The sequence below is a fragment of the Gallus gallus genome, chromosome Z, assembly GCF_016699485.2.
Source record: "Gallus gallus isolate bGalGal1 chromosome Z, bGalGal1.mat.broiler.GRCg7b, whole genome shotgun sequence".
NCBI lineage: Eukaryota > Metazoa > Chordata > Aves > Galliformes > Phasianidae > Gallus > Gallus gallus.
In genome coordinates this window covers 59169688-59185521 of record NC_052572.1, presented here as the reverse complement: position 1 = coordinate 59185521, position 15834 = coordinate 59169688, and the positions used below count along the sequence as shown (strand labels likewise).

Below are 15834 nucleotides of genomic sequence, written 5' to 3'. Positions count from 1 at the left end.
CATGTCTCTCAGGAATGCGAGTCACGAGTCCAAACTTCGTGTCCAACCTCCCACAAGAAATGATCCTTTTATAGGGAACCCGATATGTCTCAATCTGCACTTCACTCAAAGCCGCTGGATATAGGGCGCCGCTCCCTGCGCGCAAATCACCGCGCCGAAGCGCATTTCCACCCCCATCCCCCCCCCCCCCCCCCAAAAAAAAAACCCACAACCAAACTACTAAACAAACAAACAAACAAAAAAAAACCCACGCATGGCTCCCGGTGAGGAAATACAGCTCCCATGGTATGGTGAGAAGGGAGTGCAGCCTGGAGGAAGGAAAAAAATACTTAAGAAAGGGAAAATAAGGAAAAAAAGGAGGGGAGAAGGGAAGTTTTATTCCTGCGCACGCCGCGCAGGGCCATCGCAAGCAGTGGGTTTGCCAAGGACGTGCCCCTGCGCAGCTCCGGGTGCGTGGGGAGAAGACGTCAGCTCGTGGCGAGCGGAGGAGAGATGGAAGAGCAGAGCCCAACTTCGGGAAAAGAGTAAGTGACCTCCGCACAGCGCAGGACGGGGAGCGTCGGGCTCAGCCGGCGGCCGAAGTTCGCAACGAGGGGCGAACAATGGCGCGGGGGCGGCGGGGGCGGCGGGGGCGTGGGACGGGCTGGGGGGTCCAGGAACTGCAGCCCCCGCGGGACGGGGATGGGATGGGATGGGATGGGGACGGGGGCAGACGGGAGGGAGCGGCGGTGCCCACGAGGTAATTTACGTGGGGAAAATAAAATGAAACTAGAGGGAAAGGGCAGGAGGGAGGGAGCGAGAGAAACTTCCCAAGTGATGAGAAACAGATGAGCTCTGCCTGGGTCACGGTCGCTGCCGGGCCGATGCGCAGTGACGTCAGCGGCCGCACACCCTATCGTCGTCAGAGCGCGGGGCGCGGAGCGGGGCCGCCCCCGCCTCCCTACACCTCCCCCTCCCGCGACCGGGAGCCGCTGCCGGCGGTGGGGCCGAGCCCGAGGAGCCCCCGGCCGGCGCCGTACTGCCCCGCGGTGCGCGGAGCGCCTGGGGCCCGGGAGCTGTGGGTGCGCGGGGCTCCGGCAGGAGTACCCACAGATATTCCCAAGCAGACGTCTCGGACCAGGCGACCCCATCCCCAGGGCCCTGGCTCTGTTTCGCAGCGTTTTGTTACCATTATGCTCCGTGCCGGCACCGGTCCCGCCGGTGACCCATTTTTTTTTCCCATCTGAAGCATTTAATGCTAAAGCCCTGCGCGCAGGACAGGCGGCCCCCCCGCCCCGCTAATGACACTGCCGCCCGTGTCGCTACATGTGTGCGCGGATCAATAATGCATGGCCATATTTATTCTGCGTGTTTGATAAATAACGTTCTGTTTGTTAAACCTCCATTGAGCGCGCTGATGGCAAACATCACCCGGCGATGAATACTGCATACGTTTAATTACGATGCCCGCTCACCGCGCTCGCACGCACCCCAACCGCCCGTCACACGGAGAGAGAGATTTCGCTGCGGAGAGGGACATCCTGCGCAGAGCCCCTAAGAGTCCCAGCCGTGAGGGAGGCGCTCCGGGGGCACTCCCGGCAGCGCTGCGCGCGTTACGGGGACCGCGTCCCCCCGCGGAGCTCTGCGCCTCCGCGCAGCGCACGGCCCAGGTGCCCCGCGCAGGTGCGCGCGCCGCGCGTGAGCGCTTTCCCCACTTTTGTGGGAACTCTTAAAATACATATGTATAAAATAAACGCAGCCGAAGTCACAGAGTTTGGGTTTGCTACTGCGACCGTACCTCGGCTGTGCCGAGGATGATACGCCCCAGCCACGGCACGGAGCGCAGAGGAGAGGCGCTCCGGGCGCTCTCCGGCGTTACACGTGTGCGTGGCCACAGAGCGGTGCGTGGAAAAATTAACATCTGTTTCCCGAAAGTAAAGTGCTCCACGTGGCTCCTTACGAAAGCTTCCCTCAGTTTAAAGAGAAATATGTGGAGATAAACTGGCATCCATATGCATATCATATTGATAATGGTTTTAGGCTCCGGAGGTAGCTATTCATTGCATAAGCCATTTAGAACTGACGTTTTGAAAGCTTCTTAACCTCAGACATCCCTGCATCTTAAAGAAGGATTCCCAACGATGTTATTTAAAGAGGAATTTGCTGTAATTTAATTGCACATCAAGGGGGAATGGCACGGTCCCGGACTCGGAGCCCGCCTACGCTGCATCCCGCGGCGCTCCCACGCGCGTCCCTTCGCGGTGCTGCGCCCACCGCTGCCCTTCGCCATTCCCGCAATGGCAGGTCGGACCCGGCAGAACGGCCGCCCGGCAGGCAGCTGGGACCCCCACTTTCTTCCCCCTCCCCCCACAAATGGGCCTTCCTCCCCCCTTCGTCTTTTCCAGTGAGAACTGTCACGGTACGGGGGAAGCGAACCCCCGCGGCGCTTTGAGAATAGGGGGGTGTCCCAACTGCACCGCCGCCGTGGGCCGGGGCAGGGAGGGTCAATGTGGCAGTCCCGCGGGGGGCCTGGGGAGACCCCCCAACCCCGGGCCTGCACTGCGGGGGCTTTGAAGAGGGGGGGTGTCCCGAGCGGGATTCCCTGTGTCCGTGGGCGCACTCCGCGTGGGTGTGGGGGGGTAAGGGGACCCAAGCAGTCAGATCCTCTCTGAGTTACAGGGAGCTTCTTTCTTTTCATTTTCTTTTTGCATTTCTTTTTTTTTTTTTTTCCTTTTCCTTTTTTTCTTCCCTCCCCCCCCCTCCCCCCCCCTTTTTTTTTTTCTTTTCTTTTTCCCATATATATATTTTTTCCTTTTCCTTCCCCAAAGGCCATAGCATTGCTGCTCACACGGACACGCGGACCTCCAGCCCCCTCATTCTGTGCCTTGAAGGGGCGGTTCGTGCTCTCTGCCTGGGCAAAGGGTTGGCAGGGAATTGCCATGTGCAATTCTAGGAAGGAAAAAGGCACAAACCCACAGTTCTGTCTTGCTTGGTAAAATCATTAAAATACGTGAAGTGACGTGAAGTTTGGATGTATGTGAACACAGTGGACAGAACCTGCGAGGACGGTCCCACTTTAGGATAGGGTCTTTATTTAAGGATGGTGTATTTGCAGGGGAAAAAAAGGGAGTATCCCACAAAGCCCCGCTATACACCGATAACAAAACGTGTCACATCTTCACTTATTGCCGGAACAGAGCCGTGCCCTCATCTGAACACCTCCGAAGTGATTACTGGATCCCTCTCTGATAAATCAGTTTGTGGAACCGAGCCGGGAGCACACAGACAAAAAGGTGGGAAGGGGAGAAGAAAAAAGAAAGGGAGAGAGAGGAGTGGGAGCTCTGCTCGCACCGCGTCTGTCCCTCATTGCACCTTCCCAGTACCGCGGGAGTGCCCCTCCGCCCGTTCTCCTTCCGAAGAAGCTTTCGTTGGTGGCAGCGATACGTGCTTTGAAATAAGCGGCTTGCACTTGGGGTGAGGAAGGGGGAAACATAAGGAAACCCAGCCCATATTTCCTATTATTATTATTATTATTATTATTGATATTATTATTAGTATTATTCCCTCCCCCGATTAGATAGGAGAACTCTTCTTCCCCCACCCCCCCGAGAGAGTGGATTGAAGGACACAAAAATGGTGTATCGGTGAAAGGAAGAAAGTGGCCTTTTAATGAGAACTAAAGGAAACCAAAACGCAGACGAAGCGCACCGTAAAGGCTGCTTCAAAGTGCGGTGTGATCCCCGAGCGCAGCCACCGTGCAGGTTTGGTGATGGGGAGCGCACTGCGCAGAGGCGTGGGTAACGCTGTTTTTCCCTTCGATAATTATAGATACGTGTCACAGACTCTTTGCAAAGAGCCGGGAGACAGCAGAAACCCTTTGCTGCTGCAAATGAAGGAAGAGAGTCAACGCCATTAAAAAAAAATGAAGGCGAACCCACCCGTACCTGAGCGCTGCAGGGTGCGGCGGTCCCCGCCCCACCGCCGTGCCCCGTGCCCATCTCCCGACCCTGGCTGTGCTGCATCACAAGTCCGCACAAGCGACGGAGCGATAAATCCTACCAAAAATAAGACAGATCTCCTCATCGATGTGTAATAAAGTTAAAGGACATTGTTTTGTCAGACAAGCGCTAAGTAGAAAATAAATCTTTGGGTCTGGGGAAACAAAACGCAGTGCTGTTGGCATGTGTGTAAATTTACTTTTAAGAGCAATAAATCAATGTTAAATTAAACAGCTGGGTTCCTATCTCGGAGAATGGTCCGCGGTGAAGGAAACCTCGGCGGAGCCCGCTCCCTGTCCCCGCCACATCCCCGCGGGCCGGGGGGCACCCGGTGGGGACACCCAGACACGGGGCACCCATCTGGGGGGGCACCTGACCGGGAGGCTCTCAGCCGGGGCGGGACCTGCCCCAATCCTTGGGGCCCCACCGAGCCGCCCCCGCTGCCTTGCGCCGGGGTTAAGCAGAGTAACCCGCCGAAACTGCTCAATGCTGGCATTATCCGAGCACTAATTTCATCATTTCTGCATCAGGAGGCAGAGGCACGGCACGCAGCGCGCTGCCCTGCCTGTCGCTGGGATCTAATGTGGAGTGCCCGTCTACGGGGCGGCCGCGAAGGGTGCGAGGAAACGGGGTGCCCCCGGCACGCTGTGTGGGGTGAGATCCTTCAGATGCTGAGAGAAGGAGAGAAAGGAGGGAAAGGAGAGGGGAGAAAACGGGGAGAGTAGAAAGAAGGGGAAAAAAGAAAGGGAGGAAGGAGGAGAGAAAAAGAACGTGAAGAGAGAGAAAATAAATATGAAGACAGGAAAGGAAGAAAGGAAAATGGAAAGGGAGAAAAGGGGAGAAAGGAAGAAAAGAAGAAAAATAGGAAAGAGGGAAGGAAAGAGAAAGAAGAAAGAAGGAAGGAGAACTGAGCTGAGGAGACGCGCAGTAAAGATGAAGCACTCCGGTGTAGACACAACGCGAATCAATAAGTTATTAAAAGCCCCGAACAACAAAAGCAATATTGCTAAGCAGAAAACAGCTTGGTTTTCTGTTAGAGAATGTCTGTGTCTGACTGAGAAATTTGAAGTTATCAAGTAAAATTTTAGAAGGACTGAGAATAAAGGTATTTGAGTGCATTGGCTCTCACTAGTGTTACTCATTCTCTCCCGAGCACGGGGACGAAGGCTCGGACGGAGGATTCACGGTGACCGCAGCAGTGCGCTGCCCCCCGTCCCCCTTCCCGCTGTGTGCACACTGTTTGCTTTATTTCCACAGAAATGATGCAAACGAGGAGCAGAAGCTTTTTAAAAATTATTTTTTAAATTATTTTTATTTTTTTCCCCACGGGATCCCTGCAAGTTTCAAAAACATAAAAGGTGACCCTTGGCGGGACGGGCACCGCAGCGGACATCTTGCCCGCTCTGCCTTTGTTTTGCTCTCTTAGAAAGGAGGATCCCAACACACGGCAAAGTTGGACGCCGTGTTAGTTTGTTTGCAGATAAGGGCATTTTGGTCTCCAAGTTCCACCCCGGGAACTGCGATCAGGTAACAGTCACAGCAGTGCGTTCTGCTCATCACAAACCGCTTTCTGCCGCACTCTGAATGCTTCACGCATCGCCAGGACAGAGCCCCGCTTGCATTTTGCCGCATTTATTTCTATTATTTCCCATCACAACAGAGTCCCGAAGGTCGGTCAACACCGTTCAGGTGCACTCTGCGCACCTCCTCCGCGCTGAAACGCGCTCGGAGCAGAGCGTGCGATCGGGGAGTTTAATTAGGAAAGATGGAGAAATAGATTATCCTAATAACCAGGCGAACAAATGAAGGACAAAGAACCGAGTGGTCCCCTCGGATGATAAACGGAGCTGCCCCCGCGCCTCCCCCGACGTCTGCGGCGTCCGGGTGGCGGAGGAGATGCGGGGGCCTCTGCGTTTTCTCCGCGCTTTGCTCTGCGCTCAGCTCCGCGCTCGGCTCCGCACCCGCTCCGCGCCGCCGCGCCGCTTCCCGGGGCCGGGGCTAGGTGGCGCTCCGCCCCGCGGGACCGCAGCTCCGCGCCCGCGGCCGCGCAAAGCCCGCGCGGAGCCCTGGTGGGAGGGAGTTGGCACCCACGCGTGTTCGCGGCGCCGGGCGTGGGGTACGCGCAGACGGGGCCGGGTCGCGTCCGTGGTCACGAAGTGTGCGGGGAATTCGTGCCGCGGGTGGGAATAGGAACGCGTGGTGTGGAGTTTCACTCCGTCATTATCTGATCAAAGCAATTATGGTGCGTTTAAAATGTGAGTGTCATCGGAGAGAATGAGGCCTTTGGCCCCTTTAGGGCTTTCCGTGGGTGTCTGAGGGCTTTTCCCCACCGTAATTGGTAACACCCGCGGTAGGCATGGACAGCGCTCAGCACTGGGAGCAAGGGAGCACCTCCCAGATCCCTTCCAGGTCTCCATCGCAATTTTATGTTTAAAAAGCAAACCGGCAGTTCTGCGCAGGTGTACTCCTTTATGCAGGACAAATCTCGGAAAAGTTACCATGAGCGAGGAAACCGACGGAGCCCTAACTAATGACTTGGACCACCGGGCTGTAGCCACCGCCCAAGCTGTTACCGCTTGGGCTGGGCGGCGTCCATTGCCTGCGTCGGTCCCGCCGTACCCGAAGGGAAGTGGCCTATGGGAGGGGAAAGAACAGCATCAGCACACCCCGGGAGCGCTCCTGCAGAGGGGCACAGGGGGCGGTGGTGCCCAGTGCGCACCTGGGCTCATTTTCCCAGAAACGTGGCACCTCCATTCCTCCGGGATGAATCCGAAGGAGAGCGAGTGCCCCGATTGGAAAGCCCCATTGGAGATTTTGGGTCGGATGATTCGGACTCAGTGCCGTGGGATTTTCCACCCCAATAGGTGTTGGGCTGTGACTTAGGAGGCGCTGAAAACCTAAGGCGGAAAATTTACAACTTGAGCAGCTCCAAACCACACACACCAAAAGAATCTGCTACTGTTGCAAACATATGTTACAGATTAAGTGAAGCAAATGGCTGTAGCTTTGCAAGGTTGAGAGCTGATAATGAAAACTTGCGCGCTGAAGAGTTTGGATTTTGTTCTAACTGCGGTTGCTAAAATGCCAACAAATCCCCTGTACCTCTCTGCACAAAAGCAGCCCGAAGCCCCTCACTCGGCTGTGGTGAGCCCTGCCAGCCGCCCGCCCGGGCCGGGATTCGTTCGGGGCACGGAGCGCCGGGAGCCGCGGAGCATCCCAGCGCCGCCCGCCCCCCAAAAGCCGCCCCCGCCCGCACCGAACCCGGCTGGGGGGGTCCCAGGCGGGACAGCCACCGTCCCGCGTCCTGGCACCGCGGGACCCTACGTTTGTTTTTTGTCCCCTCTCTCCTCCTCGGCGCAAACCCTCGGGGCAAAGTTATCCGTCCTCCCCTGCCTTGCACTGAGGAAGACAGTAGCTGTGGGGAGGAAGGCTGTATCCGAGCACCCCCTCCTCCCATGCTCGCCTCCTCTCATCTCCCCGTGCCGTCCCCGAACCCACACCGGTACCGGACGGCGCTGAGCGTCACGACCGCAGGGACGGAACCACGGCCGCAGGGCGCCCAGGGGCGCGGTGATGGCTGTCGGCCGTCGGCCCGGCCCTGGGGTGAGGCTGGGGCGTCAGTGGGCATCGAGCTGAGGGGGGCAGAAGGGGGTTCGTCCTTCTCATCGCGAGCAGACGGAGCTGGTGTGACATTGACAAATGGGCGAAAAAGGCGACAAGTCCCTTCCGACGACTTTGGAGGGTTATGGGAAGAGGAGTGGAGAGAGCAGAGGGGGTCTGGTACTCCCCCACGGGCCGGGGAGAATTTATTTCATATTAGAGAGAAGGAGAGAGAAAAAAAAAAAAAAAAAAAAAAAAAAAAAGACACCAGCAAAGCAAATAAAATAGATTTCCCCGTATTCTTGGGGGAAACCTTGCTCCCCGGGCAGAGAGGAAGCTCGGGGGAGAAATACACATCCGAGTGGGGACAGCATGGGGACAGTGTGGGGCAGTACGGGACTGCGGCCAAAGTCACAGCCCTGCGGTATGGGCTGAGCTCTGTGGAGGGAGAGGGAGTAATAGGGACCCTAAAATAGCAGCAATAAAAATATAAGAAAACAACCACTAGAAAACGTAACTGTCGGCGCTCGGGGCACAAACCAGAAAAGTTGGGGCGGCTTCAAACGAAACTTCAGCACCCATGTTTGCTGTCAAAGCTCTCGGGGAGCACGGGACGTGGTTGGGACTAGGGCATTTTTCCTAACCATGGCAAAGGAGTAGTGAGACCCAAAGCGGTTTTCATCTTCCCTTAATACAGATTCAAGTTTTTATATACTATATTTATAATGAAACGAAGGTGAGATGAAAGAAGAAAAAGAAAATAAATAAAAATAAGTTAAATGGAAAATTAAACCATTCCAGATGAACACTCAGAGCTACCAAATGTTCAAGCCTTTGGTTCGTGTGGCGCAGCCCCTGACGCGGGTGGCTCCCCCTGTGTCGTCGTCGTTGGGCAAAGCTCCGCTCGGGGGGAGTAGAGCAGGGGGCAGCCCGGACCCCCCCGCGGCAGCGCTGAGTCGTTGGCGGGGTGAGTGGGGCCGGGCAGCGCCATGGGCACGAGGGCCGCCAGAACAGAGCCACCCTCAAAGGACATGAGGAAGGCGAGCCCCCGGGCCGCCGGACGGGTCATGGAAAAAAACGGATTCCCGGTCCCGGTCCTGGAGGTGTCCTGGGGGGGGGAGCGCGGAGGCCCGGGCTCTCTCCGGGGCCATCCCGGAGTCTGGGTGTGGAGCCGGAGGACAGGCTCTCGGTGCCACCCCGGATCCAGGTGTCCCGCCGTAGCAGCGAGTCGAGGTGTACCCGAGAGGGCCGGGAGCATTGTCACAGTCACTGAACTTTCTTCTCTTTTTGTCCTTTTCTCATTTTCCCGCAGTGAAGCGCACCCAGCGAGACCCCGTTCCAGCCCTCTCCTCCCGAAGCAGCCCAAGTGGCTCTCAGGTGGGGGATCCTACGCTTCCCCTTCTTCGAAACTTGTCTCCCCTGGGGGTCCCTGTTCGCAGGAGAGCGGGGGGCTCCCGCCGAGCCCTTTCCCCACCCCTGGGCCGGATCCCGTAGGAGCGGCGGCGCCCGCAGCCCGTGGCCGTGCCGCGGCGGTGGCGCTGTCCATGGTGCTGGGTCCGCCCGAGCGCCGCGGGCACCGGCGGAGCCCCGAGGGGACGGCGGGGGGCAGGATCTGGGCAACGCGGATGGGGCTGCGGGAGGTCGCGGGGATACGTGGCTGTGACCACGGAAGCGGCGTCGGGTAAAAGTGCCACAGCCAACTCCGCCCGTGTCCCGGAGGTTCGGGCAGCCCCCCCGGCTCGTGCTACCTCCCAGAGAGAGGGAGGCAAAGGAAACCATTTTGCATCCACATCATTTGTACTGCTCTAGTGGTAATTAAAAATAAATAACTAAGGTGCACTTAAAGAGGTATAGAACTTGAAGATTTCCCGTCCAGGCTTCGTCCCAGGATCAAATTAAATCCCTTGACTAAATTAGCGACAGAGCTCACTGGGAGCGAAGATAAAAGTTACAACGTGCGAGAAGGACACCGAGAGCCGCTGGCCGAAGCTCTCTGCTGAGTGTCGCACACCGATGGCACTGCCACGCTCCGTGCCGCACCCCGCGGAGGTGCGGGACACGGCCCGCCAGCGGGGAGGGGAGGCTATTTCCACTCCCGTCCGTGGCAGAGGGCTCTTCACGTAGGGTGCTTTACAAAAATAAATAAATAAATAAACAAATAAATAAAAGAAAAAGGGAATAAAAAGCAAGCAAGCAAACAAACAAACAAAAAACAAAACGAGAAAGCGCGCAAACAACCAATAAACAACAACAACAACAACAACAACAACAATGAACAAAAAACAATAATTCAGTACTTGGCGAGTTACGATTAAAAAGAGAGGGCGTAAAAGGCTCTCGGGAGCGGGGAAATGAGCGTTTGGGTTATTCATCTGATTGTGTCCGAGATGGCAGCTTTAAAGAGGGAGTTTGAAGGCAGAGCTCTGGAGACAGCTCTTTGCCAGGCATTAGGGGATTAGGTGGGGCTTGAGCAAAGGGAAATGGGAACCACAAAAGAGGACGGCCCGGGCGTTCCTGGCTAGGGGGTCAGTTCTCCCCGTGCCGCACTTCGCGAGCAATACCCGCTATTGTCTGCGCCGGGACAAACCCGCCCGCAGACCAGACCTCGGGTGCGTCCCTGTGTGCTGAGCCCCGCGGAGGGGTGCGGGGCAGAGTCCAGGTAGACCGCTTCGGCCGTGGGCCCGGCGGATCGCGACTCTCTGTATGGGGCTGGGCGACCCGCGGTCCCACGTGGGCGCTGCGAGAGGCGGAGCGGGATATAGTGAGACAGCACCCCGCAGGGCAGCGCGGCGGCGGAGCGATGCTCTCCCCGGCACTGATCTCATTCCCCACTCGTGTTTCAGGCCGGGAGAGGCTTTCGGGGTTATGTTCACGGAAAATCTCGAGGCCTCGTGGTATAGCCAACGTTGCTTGCCCTGAGGGTCGGGACGCGGAGCCTCCTCGTGCCGGACACGGGGTGGGCAAAGAGGGCTGCTGAGAGGCGGACCTCCCCAACGTGCTTCCCCGTCAGGGGTCACAGCGTGGAGAGCAGAGAAGTGCCTCGGTTTATGAGCAAAGTTAAACTGGGGCGGCACGTCTCCGAGGATTCACAGCTCACCTACACGTCTGAGAGGTCCTCAGGAAGTGTGAATGAATGCATTTCTGAATACAGATCTTTATTTTTATTTTTTTTTATTTTTTAATTTTTTTATTTTTAATAATCTCAGAACAATTTCCCAGCACTTCCAGCACGCACGCAGGGTGCCGCCGGGGGGGAGGGCTCAACCGCTGCCCGCTTCCCATCAGAGAAGCCCTTCCTCCCCCATCTGCACCAGGAGAGAAGTTCGCAGGGTGCGCGCCACAGCTGCGGGATCCACAGCAAATGCTGCGGTACGGCAATGGCTCTCTTCATGCTTGTATGCCCGTCTGTGCCTGACACCCACATCTTCACACGGGGCCAGGAGGGAGAGAGCTCATGAGGACGAATAAAGGTGCTTGGAACGAGTGGAACTGCACCCATCGGCCAGTGCGGGCTCGGAGATCATCTGCGTCTTCCCATTTGGCCACTTTTTGTTTTTGCCACCATTGAAATGACAGTACTTAGGACGGCGAAATGCGGAGATGCAGTAAAGCTGCTTGTCTGAATCCACTTTGAAGTAATAATGCTGTTGGTCTGAAATCCAGATCTGCCCGCTAATCTCTGGTTTTGCCTTCAAACGGAATTCAGATACAAAGAGCTTGGAAAGATTTTGCGTCTATTCAAGAGGCACAAAATCTTTAATTTTCTGAGGAGCAAAAACTCCCCAAGAAACTTCATATAGCTCCTTGGGTTTTGCTTAGCATACGTGATAAAACATTGATTGTCGCAGTCTGGTGACCCATGAAATTTGGGGGTTAGTTTTCTCTTCAGACCAGAGCATATAATTATGCAAATAAAGAGCTGTCACCGATCTAGTGAAATACTCACAAACACACGCAATCCGAAATGGAACAGAAATGTGAAAATTTGCGGCATTACGATGGTGCAATGATAAATGACATCTCCTCCCAACTTTCTAGAGAAGTGCATTATTTCACACTTTGTCGACACAATGCGGGCGCGCACCGAGGCGCGCACACCCGTCCCTGCAGGATCCGGGTACCCGGGATCACAGCTGCGTGCACAGACATACGTGCATCCCTCGATCCGCGAGATGCAGCGCTGCCCGAGTGCGCTGCGCGGGACGCGCACGTTCCTGGCAGCTCGTTTCGGGTTTGACTGAGTCGAGCACGGTGCAGTGTGTAGCTCCGCGCAGCCTTAGATGTGACGCTTTCTTTTGTACGTCTGAATGAAACACCTAGAGGGGGAAAGAAAACAGTCGGTGATGCTTCTCGGGGACAGGGGAGAAATGTCCTTTCCCACGAAAAGCCGCATCTTTTCACCGAGTCCCGGAGAACAGCACCGTGATGGCCGCAACCGGCGTGCAGCAATGTGCGCACGATGCAAATGAGGGGTTGATTTGCCTTCCCCCTACACCCCTCCCATTTTATTTTACGCAGTCCCGCTGTGTTTGGGGGTCCACATGGGGCCGGTGGCTGCTTTCCTGGAGTAGCATTTTCCCCGCTCCCCTCCCTGGCGAGAAGATGCGGCTCTTGTCGGCCCATGGTGGGGAGCCGCTCTGCTACGAAGCACTGTGCAGTACTCATCCCACTGTGTATGTATATTTATACATTTTCAGTTTTTCCCCATACCCTCAAGTCCCGCAGGGCACGCACATGCTACGCACACCACACCCGATGTCCCGAAGTCCCCTCGTGGTGCCATGTGAACAGGCTCAAGGAAGACCTCGGCTGGTAAAGACATCATCGCCTGAGACGGGTGGTGATCAACTTTAAAAAACATCGATTCAAAGGAACCAGCTAAACCCACTTTTCCCTTCTTCTGAGTACTTGAGAGGCTCTCACTGTCCTCTGACAGCGGGCGTGCAGATAACGGGGCGCCCTCCTATCCCCCCTTCCCCGCAGTGCCCCCATCCCTCACCCGCGCATCCCCTACGGCCAGAGCAGGGCTGCCCGCCCCTTCCAGCCCGCCCCGCAAGGTCCCCTCCCCCGCGCCCCCGGAAATCCACGAAGCTTCTCCCCAGGCTCCACCCGGTTTATTATGACTAACATTTTATTTAGATGATCGACTGAAGGGCAGGGAGCCGGCTAGGCGCTCCGCTCAGCTGTTTCCCAGACACTTGCGGGGTGGGGTGGATACGAAGCCCCCCCGGAAAGGTGCAGTGCAAGGGGGCAACCCCAGGCACTCCAGCCCCGGTCGGGCCCACCTTCCGTGGGGAAGGGCGAGGAGTTCGGCGCTGGGACAGAGAAGCAGGAGCTGGAATATGAGCATCTTTATTTTTGGTCGTGGGGAGTTCGCTGTGCTTTACAGATCCGTGTGGAAGCACAAGCCAGAAGAAGGCACGGTAAGGAAAAGCCGTAAGAACTGGGCAATTGTTAGAAGTAGAAAAATTAGTACACTTCATTTCTTATTGACACTTAAAAACAGAAATTAATTCCCGAGACGTTTGGCAATTCGCCCCTCCACTGGCGTCGGACGGCGGCTGGGAGACAAACTTCCCTGGCCTTCCGCTCCTCCTCCTCCTCGGAATGTAGAAGATGTTCTTCGTCTCCGCATCCCTAAGAGGAGCGGGCCGAGCCCCTCTCCCCACCTCCCCCCGCTGCCGGTCGCCGTGGGAATCCGCAGCGCAAAACCCGCACAAGCTGCGGCTGACAATGCAAGATCGAGGTTTTCCTAGAGTCATGGAGAGCAGAACCATTTCGGTTCAAAACTGGGTCTCCCCGTGAACCCTCCAGGGGCACAACCTCGGTACACCCCCAGACCCCGCCCCTAGGTGTGGGAGCATCACAGGGGAGGGGTGAGGCGGGGGAGTCCCAAACTCCCGGGCAGCGTGGTGCTTCACCTCCTCATCGCTAACCACATCAGAGGCGAGGTGGGCACGGCCACTGCAGAAAAGATCACTTCAATTTAGCATCATCAAACCTAAAAGAGCTTAATTAGCGTGCTCACAGGCTGGGCACGCCGTCGGGCATGTCGTGGAGCTGATGCAGTGCAGAGCGGCACCCAGCGCAGGGGGAGCCGTGGAGTGGGCGGGGGTAAACACCAGTGGCAAAGTCCTTAGAAACCCAGCGTGTAAAAACGGAAGCTTTTTTTTTTTTTTTGCATTTCAAAATTAACAGGAAAACGTGGCCTTTCCCTTTTTTTTTTTTTTTTTCTTTTTTTTTTTCCTGTCATATTTCACAGTGTGATCCAGGCAGTTAATGAATAGCCACTTTTTTAAGTGGAGCTTTCAAAAGGAAGATAAGATCCACAGATAATGCCATTGATCTGGCAGGTGGAGAAAATCTCTAGAACAAAGGGGCTTTTCCATAAATCTGGACCAAACTTCTCTGACCCTCCTACCAGCAGAAAATGAAAGACTGAAGAGCTGATCCCACTCGGTCGCCGAGAAAGAGAAGACTACTGGATCTAGAAACATAGCCCCGGCAGGGCTATGTCAGGGCAATTAGAGCTGCACCACGCTGCACTGTGCAGTACCACTGTCAGCCTTAATCTGCACGTTGATGGGCAGCACGAAATCCAAGTTACAGCCCACAGGAAGCACAGCCAGTGAACCCATATTGCTTTGACAGTTGCACTCATCTAGAAATAATGCAAAACGTTATTTAGATGTATACGTCACGACCCTGTGCTCTAGGAAGAAAACAATCTAATGAGGGGCTGGGAGACTCCTTGCAGAGAGCGAGCAGAGAAGAGACTTCCCCCCCTTCCTCCTTTCACAATTCTTCGTATTTTATCCTATTGGAGCGCCGCGTTGGGGCTGGCTTCACCGAGCTGTTCTTTGCCTCCATTGCTTCGCTGAAGAACTTGAAAATGGATGGAAAACTCTTCCAGGAAGTCAGTTCGTGACGCTCCGTGCCTGCAAAACAAAGTCACAGCATGAGTCACTTCATGGTAGCCTGGGCATTACAGCAAACCTGCACCACAGCTATAGGTGTATGGTACACAGTGGTTCGTTTCGCTTGTGTCAGAACAGTAGGAGTCCAGAGGTGTGTCTGTCCAGGGAACGCACAGTGCCCCATGATGTTTGGCTCCATGGAAGCACCTTTTCTGTCCAACTGAGAAAAGCTGGTGTACTTAGTCCTGTACCTTTTTTGTTTTTCACAGCTTTTAGCTTGATACACACATATTAGCCAAAACAGAGGCCAGACTTCAGCAACAATCACTGCAAGGTGGTGGTGCTTCCTTCCTCAATAAAAATAAACCTGACACGTGGGCAGAAAGCGAGTGTCATTCCACTCTTCCCTCTGAATCCCATTCAAACGTACACCTTCGTTTGCTGGGTATTTCCATTGCTTTACAAGTATTTCCCTGAGTGTGTGCTGCATTTGCTCGACTTATAAAAACAAACAGCAAAATGCCCCAAATCAGCCCAAGAGAAGTGCTCACCTTCCCACGGAGCCGAGCACCGGGGAAGTGCCAGGCTCTCTTCCTGGAGACCCCAATTACATGGAGATGCTGCCTGGAAGTCTCTGGATCCCAGGCCACTGTTTGATACTTTAACATTGTTAATGATAATTCTTTAGTCTGTAATAGTAGGTCATTGCTATGGTTACTCTACAATGGCGCAACACTTCACTTTCCCCTTCAGCTATTCGCTGAGACCCGGTAACCACATTTGTTGCCTAGCAACAGTTTTGTGACAGTACCGCGATCTGGGGGTGACGACAAGGAAGGACGTGGTAGGCCATCAGGGACAGCAGGCACAGACCCTCATCCTGTAGGACCCTCGCCCGTGTCCCAGCACAGGACACGAGCCCTCGGCATGGCTGGTGTCATTGCGGTGCCTGAAGGCCTTCTGTGGTGCGTCGCCAGGCAGTGCCACATGTGTGTCACCTGCCAGTGCGGGTTTTATGGATGGACTGGATGCCAGAGTGCAGACAGACGGTGCTCCTGACAGACAGGTCCCCTCGCACACCTGTGTCACACACATGGAGCACAGTGCAGAGCCCCGCCAGGCACAAGGCCTCACAGATGGCTCCCCGGGCCCGCACCAACACAGAGCCGGCGCCATCGCCTGCCTGCAGCCATCCCCTTCTGTCCCTGTCGCATTCATGTGCATTAATATCTGCTGGATTCAATTAGGTGAAAATACAGGCAGTGAACATTATGCTTTTCTCTCTCTCTCTCTCTCTCCCTCTCTCTCTCCTTTTTTTTTAATCAACAACGTTCCTCCTT

At 55.6% G+C, this 15834-nt stretch overlaps 3 protein-coding genes across 8 annotated transcripts in view; 1 reads left to right on the top strand and 2 right to left on the bottom strand.

Moving 5' to 3' along the window:
* The first annotated feature begins 402 nt into the window (after positions 1 to 402).
* Positions 403 to 11597, top strand: LOC112530550. Its single transcript, XM_040655833.2, has 2 exons — positions 403 to 524; positions 8890 to 11597. The coding sequence occupies exons 1-2, from the start codon at positions 493 to 495 to the stop codon at positions 9260 to 9262; spliced, it is 405 nt and encodes a 134-aa protein (XP_040511767.1). The 5' UTR covers positions 403 to 492; the 3' UTR covers positions 9263 to 11597.
* On the bottom strand, positions 11597 to 12532 carry LOC124417495. Its single transcript, XM_046905539.1, has one exon. It carries the CDS (start codon positions 12240 to 12242, stop codon positions 11625 to 11627), a length of 618 nt encoding a protein of 205 aa, XP_046761495.1. The 5' UTR covers positions 12243 to 12532; the 3' UTR covers positions 11597 to 11624.
* A 381-nt stretch (positions 12533 to 12913) lies between these two features.
* FAM172A (family with sequence similarity 172 member A) overlaps positions 12914 to 15834 on the bottom strand; it is a 263961-nt gene continuing 261040 nt past the window's right edge. For 4 of the 6 annotated variants that reach the window (NM_001006574.2, XM_015280521.4, XM_040655503.2 and 1 more), the window contains one exon: positions 12914 to 14515. In NM_001006574.2, coding sequence (NP_001006574.1) covers positions 14373 to 14515 — 143 coding nt within the window. In that variant the 3' untranslated portion in view covers positions 12914 to 14372. The remainder of the gene's footprint in view (positions 14516 to 15834) is intronic. The other 2 variants (XR_006932328.1, XR_006932329.1) reach the window with 1 other exon arrangement.